This window comes from Anabas testudineus, chromosome 17, assembly GCF_900324465.2.
Source record: "Anabas testudineus chromosome 17, fAnaTes1.2, whole genome shotgun sequence".
Lineage (NCBI taxonomy): Eukaryota > Metazoa > Chordata > Actinopteri > Anabantiformes > Anabantidae > Anabas > Anabas testudineus.
The window spans coordinates 10862154-10874935 of record NC_046626.1 but is presented as its reverse complement, the minus strand read 5'-3'; the positions used below and the strand labels follow the sequence as shown (position 1 = coordinate 10874935).

General features: G+C 39.5%; 1 protein-coding gene across 2 annotated transcripts in view; it reads left to right on the top strand.

Moving 5' to 3' along the window:
• The window catches only part of LOC113172443 (glypican-5-like), an 84814-nt gene that overhangs the window by 20377 nt on the left and 51655 nt on the right, over positions 1–12782 (top strand). For both annotated transcript variants that reach the window (XM_026375411.1, XM_026375410.1), the window contains exon 3: positions 873–1576. In XM_026375411.1, coding sequence (XP_026231196.1) covers positions 873–1576 — 704 coding nt within the window. The remainder of the gene's footprint in view (positions 1–872; positions 1577–12782) is intronic.

The following is a 12782-nucleotide window of genomic DNA, read 5'->3' as shown; positions in this document are numbered from 1 at the left end:
CCCAATGACCACTTTTTGAATAATGTACTTTTTGTTCATTTAGCAGCCGTTGGTATTTAAAGCCACTGTTTAGGGTTGCTGTCGCTGTTTTGCTTCTACCGTGCAAGTGGGCCTAAGTGAACTTGGGACAAGTGGACAGTCTATAAATCAATTTTCATTCATGCTAGTTATGCCACCATGGTAGGCCAGTTTCAAATGTGGTTCACTAGTGGTTTAAATGTTTTGACATTAACTTAAGGAAGTGGTTTGAGGATTTGGGGGAGTGCTCTTTTTGAGTATTTGTTTCTATACACACTGTCAAGATTAAAAATGCATGCAGTGTATACTCATCAGTTTGTATCAGGAATGGGTGAATTGGCCATCGTGAGGTTTTGTGGATCCTTAGATAATAGATTATGATTGGAAGCTCTGTGGCAAGTTACATCAGGCTGGTGCAACAACCATCAGGTGAGGGACGAGGAAGGGATGGCTTTTGAACTGAATCTGTTTTTCTGTATATTGTAGGTAATTGTTTTGATTAGAGTTTATTTTTAATAGGGTTTTAATTATTTTACTGTCTCTCTGCTTAAGATATCATTCATGGTGTGACTGTATACACATTGATACATTCATGAACAATGATAATCACAACTTAGCACTGGTTTCTCAGACAAACAGTGTCTTAACAGACACACTCAAACCAAGATTTGCCTATTGGGAGCCAGCATTTAGATATGTGTTTTGAATTCTGAATGCCCTACTCATTTCACACAGAACTTGTAGATCATGCTGTTAATGATTTTCATTCCTTTCTTAGATAAAATGACTGAAATGTCATCTGTTCTTCTACATGATCCTACTTCTCATCTGTTTCTCTCCTGCTTTCCTTGCAGATATGTTCCAGTACCTACTGTCCTTCTCTCAGGGCCACCTGAGTTCCCTGTTGGAGGTAACCTACTCATCCCTGTCCCGCCAAGCCCTACCCCATGTAAATCAACTCTTCTCCTCACTCTCCCTTTACCTCAAAGGGGCAAACGTTTCTGTGGAGGCAGCAGTTCAACACTTTTTTAACGACCTGTTCCCACTAGTCTACACGCGGCTCATCAATCCAGGCATTGAAGGACACATGATGGTGGGCAGTGAAATGGGTGACTGTCTTCGTATGATCCGACAGGATGTGAACCCTTTTGGGTCCCATCCAGCTGTCATGGCCCAGGAGCTGAGCGGGGCATTGGGAACTGGGCGACAACTGGGTTTGGCCCTTGAGGAGGGTCTGGAGGTGATGAATGCCACTGAACATGTCATCCTGAGCAAAGAGTGTGTGAAAGGCCTGGTGAAGATGGTGTACTGTTCTCACTGTAGAGGCTTGACCCTGATCAAACCCTGCGTGGGCTACTGTCTGAATGTAATGCGAGGCTGCTTGGCTAGTGTGTCAGAGTTAGATCAGACTTGGAGGAGGTATAGCATCTTACTGGAGCAACTAACCCACGCCATGGCTGGACACCACAGCCTGGAGCTAGCCCTGCTGAAGGTCGGAGACCACGTTAATGAGGCATTGCTCTACGCACAGCTCCATGGTCCACTCATCACTGCCACGGTGAGTACACACTGGAGAAACACAGGTCAGCAGCTTTTTTGGACCAATGCATCAAGTCTCCAAACTTATTAGTTTAATATCTTTGTTTTATTCATATACTTTGGCATTGTTGAATGTATTGATTGGAAAATTTTGCAGGCTGCTTGTGGGTTGTGAGCTATTTTTTCCACCAGTGCAACAAAGAACCTTGCATGCTGCGATAATGTTTGCACAGTCCTGAAACTATTTGGAGAAAAATAATATTTATACTACAAAAAATTCAGCCTTCTCCAAATAATAGTAGACTGAGTTAACGATACAAATGAGTACTTTTCCAAAATGGCACATTTTAAACACTACTTTCTTTATATCAAATGTAAAAATTGGAAGCATACATGTGAGTGTAAGATAATGTGAGTCATACACCAAGGAGCAGAGATTTATATACATCATTAAGAGGAATCAAATTCTCACTAGTGTGTTCCTAATTCAGGCATGGTTGTCAGTGCAGTGTGTATCCATTCAACCTTTTCACCCTTTCTAAAATAAATAACAGCACCTAAGCATGTGTAAGTAAATAAATAAATACACTGCCCCTTTAACCTGGATTTAACTAAACAAATAGGTAAGAGCCTCCCATTGGATTATTACTGCATGGATGATTATTTTTCAGCTGGCACCAAGTTATTTAAGCCTAACTGTTACAGTAAATAGCTTCTCATTTCTTAAACAACTATGTCTGAACACACATCCTGTTCATCTGTTTCAGAAGGGTCAAATTATTGGCATGCATCAAGTAAAAACTAAAGAGAGTGATGAAACTACTAAAACTGGGTTAAAACTGTCCAATGAAAGAAGGTCATGTGGTCTGATGAGTCCAGATTTACCCTGTTCCAGGGTGATAAGTGCATCAGAGTAAAAAGAGAGACAGATCAGGTGATCTACGCATCATGCCTAGGTCCTACCATACAAGCCTGTGGGGGCTGTGTTCTGATCTGGGGTTGCTGCAGCTGGTCAGGTCTAGGTTCAGCAACGTTATGTCTCCAAAGAATGAGGTCAGCTGACGACCTGAATATAATTTACGACCAGGTTATTACATCAATGGATTTATTCTTCCCTGATGTCAGGGGCATATTCCAAGATGATAATACCGGGATTCATCGGGCTCAAGTGGTAAAAGAGGGGTTCAGGGAGCAGGAGACATCATTTTCACACATGGAAAAGGTTCAGACCTTAACCCCATTGACAATCTTCGTGATGTGCTGGAGAAAACTTTGAGCAGCGGTCCGACTCTCACATCATCAAAACAAGATCTTGGCAAAAAATAAATGCAACTCTGGACGGGAATAAATGTTGTGACATTGCAGAAGCTTATTGAAATAATGTCACGGCAAATGCATGCTGTAATCAAGGTAAAGGGGCTCCAACTAAATAAATAAAAAATATTAGAGGATGTTACTTTCTTTTTGGACGAGCAGTGTATGTCAACACCTTAAGTTCGAGAGGTCTGGACCTTTAGAGGTGCCTTTACTTAGTGGCTGGGTTTATTTCCCGTTATTGTGGAAATACCCTAGTTTCTGCTATTGCTGTTTATTTTACCCTGTCTCTAACTCTTATCTTCATCATATCCTCTCTCTGTCTCCATTTTTTCCTGTGAGCGTTTTTTCGGTCTCATTTTTAATATGAGATATTCAGTTGGATAATAGCATTCTTCACTGTACACGATATTGGAATGGTGTTCAGTTTGAGCAAGCATCACTGTGATATATTTGTGCTGTGTAAGTAATGCTCACCTCATTTAGTTGTAAAGAAAGAACAAAATTCAGTGCCATGACTATCATTTATTGTTCACCTTTAGGTGTTTAGTTCCTGACAGTGCCACTTGTGAATACAATAGTAGCTTTAACTTCATTTTGACACGTTCATGTGCTGCAAAGAAAACTTTTAAAGTTGGATTCAAATGTTATGAAGTCTCTTGACAGAAATACTAAAGATGTTCTGTCCACTGTGACAGATTTCAGTACTCTGTGTTTCATAGTGGATCAAAATGAACTCTAACAAATGTCTGTGTTGAAGGTAGAGAAATGTTTTTTTTATGTAGCAATTCTATTGGAAAATGGTTGGCAGTAACATAAAATGTAAGTAATTTGTAGTTAGTTGGCTTAAACATGCGAAACCACTGGTATGGTCTTTTTAAAGTTGTGGAAGAACATCAGAGCCTGAATGACTCTACATTAACAACACATCCAAATGCACTGACACTTACTGTATAAACACACGCACATGCAAACAGAGCAGTGTTGGATTCCCAGGCCTAAAGACTGACCTAATACAACTATACAGAGAAAGACCCTGCTTGTATTTTGTATGTGTATGTTCGTATGTGTGTGTATGCCTGCTTAGTATTCATGGGATGGCAGGCAAGCCCTTAGCATTGAGTCTAACACGGAGACAAGTGGGACAGAATTGAAAGGGTTCCAGCTAGGCCATACAAACTAGACCCAGCCAGCTGGAAAGAAGGGCTCAGAGAATGGTTGCTGGAGAATAAGGTGGTCCTCAGACAGACATTGGTGACTCCCATTTTCTGTGCTTCATATGCATGCACCTAAGCTAAGAGTGCAAACATGGACACCAGAGCTTAGTTACTCACATGCATGCAGAATAACACACAGCTCTACTCTGCTGCCGTGCGTTACCTAGAAGCCATGGCCTTTTTAGATCCCAGTTTGTTTTTATAAACCCACAGAGGCCTGTGGTAGAAGTAGAACTGTTAAGTCTCCAGCGCACAACTACAGTACTTTACACCTCTGTATGCCCCCATCCACTCCCCGAGATGAACCCGGCACTTTAAATACATATTTTCTTAATAATTATGTATCAAGTTATCATTAATGTTTTACTGCAAAACAAATAAAGTGCTTACTGAACTTTGTGGTGTTTTTGTAACTTATGTGCCGAATGTGTGAACTAAAGCACAAAGAAGTAAGTCAGAATAGATATATGGAGTTGTTATTAAAGGAATTATTGAGACTGTGTGGTTTTACACTGGGATGTTATCCCAAACCATTTTGTGGTCGCTCTCTCTCTCTCTCACTTAGGGAGCTACAGACTAACAGAGTCTGAACTATAAGCTGCTATATGTCATAGGGTATAGGACCAGGGTCATGACACACATCATGTCCAGGTGTCAGGTTTTTAAAAGGCCGTTAAGGAGCATAGATGTGCAGCTCTCCCTGCCACAATACTAGGAGCATGCAGGAGACTGAAAGGCAGCTATTGAGCACCAGCGTGTTCCAACTCTTATTGACACGGAGTGTGAACGTAGGTCGGAGGGAAGTGGTTATGGTTATGGATATTAGAAGAGCCTGGGGCTGGATTATGTTGAGTAGACACAATTAGTTGAACATTTGAAACTATCCAGTAAAAGTGGCTACACTTATTGGGCCCCAGTGCAAATGGTGGGTCCAATGTTTAGTGAGGTATTTCTCCCTTTGAATACTGCCCTGTTGAATTCCTCTTACAGTTTCTCCCTCCAGATCCAGCTGTGCTTGAGAAGCCACAGACTGCTGTTTATTGACATGTCCATAAAAATGATATGGCTCATATGACCTAGAGGGCAACTTTATGTCTTGTACTTGCTAACTTTGGGATAAATCTTAAGTTGCAGGATAATGTATTCACACTCTCATTCATTCACTCATTCGGCGCTTTATAGTGTTCTTATGGGAAAATACTGTAGTACCAGTGGTTTGGGTTAGAGCAGTTTATAGGCAGTCCTACCTTATCCGCTTGTTGGTTTTACCCCAGCTTCTTATTACAGTCTTATGGAGGAATGATAATAGCAGCCCGAGCCTTTAGATAATGGAAACAAGGACCAGTGGGATGATTGGAAGGTTTCCATTGACCACAGCAGCACCTCAATAGAGTGTAGAGGCTTTCATTGCAAAAGCTCTTTTCATTTTCAGTCCAGCCTCCAATAAAAGAACAAATACCAGTGATGTGAAAACAAACAGTTATTATTGCACTTTTTAACCTCAATTGTGCCTTCTCTGCAGCCCTGTCTTTTCCATGGTTTGGGATATTGGGCAGTATGTGGTGGGTATATACATGTCTACACTGAGGTAGATATTAGACCAATGAATAAGAGGTTTCTGAGGTTTTATGTTTACTTATTTATTGGCATCAGGGTGATGATGTTACCTTTATTTGGTGATGCATTTATTTTATCAGATTAGTCAGGAATCATCTCACTTCTTAGTCTTTGTGTATCTTTTTATGTACAGTATGCATGAGGAAACTTTATCATAAGGAATTACTACTAATTTTCTTAGTGGTTAATACAGTTGACAGTTTAGAGGATTGTGCAACAGGCCAGGTGGCTAATAACTTAAATGGGGTATAAATGGAAAGACAGAGTGTGTTTATTAAACATGATAGGCTATAGTCATTATCAACTGCTGAGAATACAGTTGGTGGTCACCTTATATATGGTTACCCACAGCCACTCAGCTTTTTATTTGTGTTACTCTTATCTCATTTTGAAAGTGAATGGCAGCTGACACAGAATGTGCTCATGGCCAACTTATACACTGAAACCATTTTTCTCGTTTGTGTGTGCCTTTGGCACCGGATCTAACCCTCAAACTGGCGGCTGACTTACTCAGCAGTCCATTAGCTAATGATGGTGCAGCCTCTCTTCTCCTCAGCCACACTCGCACATCTTTCCTCATCCCATCTTCACTCTTTTACTGTTTGCCTTGCTTGAATATTCTGAAGACATGCAGCAGCCTTCAACACCACAACAAATCCCAGCATTTTCCTCCTCTGTGTGACAAGTGCACTTTAACACCGAGCAATTTTGATTGATTGCTCTGTCATTCAGTTTGGTCATGAACATAAAGCACTGGTCTTTAGTGTATTTTTTATCTTTGACACATGACTTATATTGGTGCAAGCATATTTTAGAAATAGTGTAATTTCTCAGATACTCTACTGTAGGTAGGAGGATATAAGGTGAGGAAAGAAGACTAAATATTGTGGGCTTCAATCGGAGGCCTTTACTCTCTGCCACCCTTTAAACTGCCTCTGTCATCCCTCTGTGTATGTGTCTTCATACCACCTCACCTGATATCTGGGTACCACGAGCTTGGTGTTTGAGTACTAGTAGACATAAGCTAGTTGGCATGATAATATTATGCAGCTGCTACTATGAACAAATGCATCTGTGTTATGATTTTAGTGGTAATTGTCGGTTCATTGGAAAACTTCAAATGGACACATGGATCCTCAAAGCTTCTATCCACAAGCTTATTTTCTTTGCCTGTGTGTTTCACCATATTGCAGACACAGACAAGATGAACTCGCTTGTCCTTCCTCTCTCTCCTTTTTCCATCTTTGCGGTGTAACACCACTTGAATCCTGTGAGAATTCTTGCTACAATTTGGCTGTAATTCTCATTAATTTGCTTGCAAAGATGGGCAAAAGTTGTCAACAATCCCCACAGTAACACCCATATTTACATAGAAAGAGCCTCTCCATTTAGATCATCTGTGAGTGATTTGATCAGCGTAAATAAGCCTCAGTGCAGAGAGAGAGAAACCCAGTGTTCTCTTTACTGATTGAAATCTCAAGGACTTTTCCCTGTGATATACGAGGGACTGAGTCTCTCTTTAATTAGCATTGCCATCATTCAGGAATGGGAGATAGAAAAAGACGGGAAAAGCGACTGACTGACAGACTGCAGAGTGAGGATTAAAGAGAAGGATGAAGACAAAGTGATTTTGAAAAAAATGGAGAGAGACCTAAAAAAACATGGCACTAGAGAAAAGGAGAGAAGATTAATGTTATAAATCTGTAAACTCTCTACTCAAGACTTTCTGGAAGAGGCCGAGTCAATTACACTATTAGACTTTGACTTAACTTCCCAAACATAAACAGTTTTAATACAAAATATTTAGTGTCCAAGTCTATTAATTGATGATTTTTACATTATTTTGTATTCACGAATGAATGTATGAGTTACAGTTCCCTTCAAAAGTATCGGAATGGCAATACTTTGTTCTTTTAGACATTTTAGTTTGGGATCAAACCATGAATATAAGACGAAGGCTCAGAATTTGAGCTTTTATGTGATTATATTCACACCTATATACATTAAACAGCATAAAATATAGTTTCCTTTTATATCAGATCGCCCAAATTACTTACTATTTTATTAATGAATGAATGAATGAATGAATGAATTGGTGTTTTAAACATCAAATCTTTAGTGTAACACAGAAACAAATTATTTAGCTTTGCTATTCCAATACTTTTGAAAGGCACTACAGTATATTTGCTTTATCAAGAGAGAGTTGGCTTTTTCTTGTCTCTTACAGACTTCAGCTTGAATTAGTTCCAGTTAAAGGGTACCAGTTTTAGCGTAGTATGCAGTGGTGTAAGTAATGCATGTACTCAATGAAATGTGCTTTTGTGTTTCCATCAAACATGTAAAAAGATTTGCTGAAAGAAAAGTGATGCTTCTCTTTTTAAGAAGAAAAAGAACTGGAGAGACCTATGAAGGCTTTAATACACCATCACATCATCCTCACTGTCTCAGTCCTGGGTCGACCAGGACCGTTTGATTAAATGGAACAACTGAAAACCTACATCTGCCCGCATGTGTAGTTAAAACAAAGCCTAACACTGTTGTTGAGTTGCAGTAGGAAAGATAATTTCTTATTCCATTAACCCACCCAGATTTTCCCAGATGGTCCAGGATTTGAATAGGCTACTTTAGATTCAAAGGCCTGATTCCTGACCTCAAGGTCTCCGTCCACAACACTGCTAGTCCAGTAAAATTCAAGTGTGTCACCTTAATACGTAGATAATAGCACAGTACAGTTATTGTGGTTTTTTTTTTGGTCATTTTCATGGGACAAAAGCAGATATGTTTGCGAGACGTCTTGCCTTTCTATACCATGGTATATTGTTCAAGAAGCACTAGGTCTAGTTAGTTGATTGCAGTTGCTTTAACATCACGAAACACACTCGGTGAAAATAGAAGTGGAAACTCCTCTCGTGCTCCAGTAGCCCTCCCTTTCTATTTATATATGTGTTGTAATTAGAGATGGAAATTGTTACTTGTTTAAATACAATTACCATGCTACTCGACAGCACAAACTCCAGTCATTTGAAATAAAATTGATGTCTTGGGTTTGGTTTAGAAGAAACATCATAAACATCCATGTTGCCAAAATAACAAGGATCTTCCTGTGTGGTGGAATAAAGAGCCCACCAGTATGTGAACCAGTGGCGCTATTTGGCTACTGATTGCAGTTCTTCTTTTCTCTTTTCTGCTCTGGTTAGTAACTGCAATAAAACTAATGCCAAGCCGACTTCATTTGCTCTTGCTCTTTCTTTTACTTTCATTTGATTTCTTTATGTCTGGTATTTGCTCACATAACTAAGTGAGACACTCATTTTGAAGGACATTTTCATTCCAAAATAATGCTGCAGGGCTTTGTTTATTCCTGGTCCTTTCTCTGTCTAGCAAAAGCTACAAAGAGGGACAGTACTGTTGGTGCTTTTGATTTGTGTCTTTCAGAGCAGTATGTTTTAGCGTCACTTAAGCAAATGCAATTTATTTTTTTTATTTTTGAGGGTTAGCGAAAATTTTATGGTTATGAGAAAAATGGTTGAAGAGTGTCCAATATCTAGAGATGACAGCGATTGTGGTTTTTATCCCAAGAGTTTTCTCAGTGGATATGAATGAAAACAGAGACAATTTGCAGCTTTTCTCTGAGGAATCATAGAGTGGACCTATTTGCACACTTACATTTAAACAAATCTACACAATCTCTGAGATTAATCACCCCTATCATAGATGGAATACAAACCCTTATGCTTGGATGAAAAATTGACATTTTTTTTCAGTAAAAGTTCAGTAAAAGGTAATACAACACAATCTCAGTATGACAGCTGAATAGCTCTCCTCTTTTCAACCACCAAAGTCATGAAAAGGCCAACTGCTGTAGACGAGAGAATTGTGCACCTTTGTTGCAAATGCTAAGAAGTATTAGGCTTTGCTGGAAAGTGCATTTATCCATTGTTCACTTTGGCAGAGCTACTGACTCTTGTACTGTTATTAGAAGTAAATGAGTTGCATTAGGCAACATTGTACATTGTACATTTATAACATGAACTATAAAAAAGGAAAAGAAGTAGTCTTCACTGACCAAACAAGTCCTTTTTATCCCACAGTGCAGTGCGTCTCAGGCTAGAGAGGGCTGAGAAAGTTTCCTTGGCTTAACTGGGTAATCCCTTGGTAAATAAACTGAGAAGACAAGACCACCACGGCTATCTGTAAGGCAATATTCCCCTAGAGGAGAGATGGCTCTGGGCTGGGTTAGCTTGGAGCTTATTCTTTTACTGTAGTCGTTTTTCACTCTCAGCATTATAAGTACATCACACACACACACAGATCCTGGTAAGCTCATCTGTAAGGTAAAACTAAATTATTTAAATTGCATGGACTAAGCAGTGTTCTGTTGATGAACAGAACTGTAAACCAAAATCTGTGCAACACGTTTGTCAACGCATAACGCAGTTATCCATCCTGACTGCAGCGGTGGAAATCGAATTTCGTTGGGTAGCACAAACGGACATGGAATATATGCCATGCATTTCCTAAAAGTGTTCCCACGTAGACAACATGAATCCCACAGGTCCGCCCCATTAGTCTCTGTCCTCAGGCAATCATATGAGGAATGCTTTGCAAAACAGCTGAAATTGTGAAGGTATAACAAGGACAAACAGGTGGTCACACACACATACACACACACACACACACACACACACACAAACATAGTTCTTATTCTGTGCCCAGTGGATTTTTTATTTACGCCATCATCAGCTGAGGGGATTGATTTATGACCATATTCTCCCCCATTATTCGATCTGTCATCTGATTGGCTCTCAGGATTCAACCTGTAAGAGTGTCTCAGTTTCTCAAGAGGACCTATTTCAAGAATAGTGTTTATTTTTTTGTATACAGTGGTGTGTATTTAGTTAGGCATCAGAATAATTTGGGTCAACATTGTTGTTTTGAAATAACCCTTTCTCCGATCTCTAGTGGACTCTTCACGAGTCGCGCATTTTTGAACCTCTTCTCTCTGTTTGGTTGTAAAAAATAATAGGATAATGCAAACAGAACTGCGAGTGACCTCCACATGATCTTCATATTTTACGAGGATGTTTACATTTGCGTCACGGAAAATAGCAAAAAGTGTCATGCAAAGGCGGGTGTGAAATGGCATTAGATTTAAAACTCGCTTTAAAACTTTTCATTGTGGTCCCATTAAATTCAAGGTTATAGTTAAACAGGGTTAAACATTAAGTTCAGTACATATTTTCGTCCTATTATAAACAGTTTTTTTTTGGGCCTCATTGTATTTATCTATTTAGATCATGCGAAGGACACAGGAGCAAGACTAAGAGAATGAAATGCACTATTTCCTAAACAGAAGCATTACTTATTGTTATAGTCCAGACCAGTCTTGGCGCTCAGCCCTTTGCACACCTGCCTGCTGGATAATCATCAGTCACTCAGCTTCACCACATTCATACAAACACACACTCTCTTTTCTACACACAGTATTTTAGACCTCCCCACTTCAGTCTGGACATGATGTCATGGGACTGCATTGTGTCTAAAATATATGTCTTTAATCTCAAAATACTGATTTGATAGAAATGTTTAAATGTATAGAAAAACCGTGAAAAGAAATATCTGCCAAATTGGCCAAATACTTAAAGTACTTATGCATTAAGTTTCTAAACAGGTTTAATCAAGTTTGTCAAGTAAAATTAATCACCCCTGACAATTAAAACATTTCTACTTTGTCTGAACAGTGCTTTATTTTGTTGTTATAGTCACTAGCTTGCTGACTAAGCATCGTGGGAAGCTCAGGGCTAATCAACAAAATGTGGCAAATGTGATTTATAACAACCATAAAAGTTTCATCAAATAGAAATTAGTGTGTTCTAATACATGTTGTGCAGATGGTATGCAAACTGTCTGCAGAAGCACTGTAGCACACGCAAAGAGCATTTGGTTTGTGTGTAGAAAGACTAGACAGACAAAGCACTCGCTATATTTTCTCAGCACCACAATATAATGTGGGTATGCATCTATATATATGTGTGTGGCATGTTTGCATGTGCATCTGTGGCTGTGAGCCACTCCACCACATGTGAGCACGTTTTATGGGTCCAGAGGAAGTTTAGGTTATTGCAATAAAACAACCTTTCCCCGTGCTTAGTGTCTGCCCTAACAGAGGATTTAAGGCCAGAATGAAAGTAGGAGAGAAGCGTCGCAATGAAGAGCAAGCAGTTCAAGTAGTTGGTTAAGCAGTTAGAAATCATCTCTTAGGCTCTTGCAACACTAACGACCCCTCTGCATAGTAATAGTTAGCTGCTATGTGAAATCCTCAATTTAAACTCCATTTATAAGGCACATGAGATGACTGATATGCATCGCCCTGGAGGGGAAATGTATTTTTAGCAGGCTGGCAAGACACTTTTGTGACTGTTAACACATATTTCAGCTGCTTCTAGACTTCGAAACTGTTCCAGGCATGCGGACACAGCCCTCCGACTAACTATTTAAACACACATGCTTGCCAGTTCCTTCCCAAATTAAGTTTATGTATTTGTTTGTCTGTTCCATTGTTTCAGACCCCTCAGAATCAGTGCTTGCGTTGCTGCACTAGTGTGTCCATTAGTGTGACAAACACTTAATTAAATAAAATTTAATTAAACCAATTAAGAAAGTTAAGAGAATGATGCATGATAGTCTTATTCACCAAAGCAAAAATGATTATTGAGCTTTGAATAAGTTTACATGTGCTGAGGGGGCCACCCACCTTCACCTTCATTGATGGTCTTACTCTAAGCCTCCCTTTTTAAACCAGTGATGAATGAATTGTGCAGCTAAATATTACATAGTCCTTTGGAAGCTGTTGCAGTAGTATGACGTATGCCTAGTGTATGTACATTGATCACTGTAAGCAGTTATTCAGTCCAGAATGCACGAGCCATTACACTGTCTCTGGCTAATTGAGGGCCACTTAATAATGCTGCCCAGAGCTTTTAAGCCAATGAGATGTCATTGATTTTTACCTCTTGGTTTAAAGCGCACAGCCTTTTATTTTCATGACCCCGCTGTCTCCTCCTCTGTGTTGCTGGC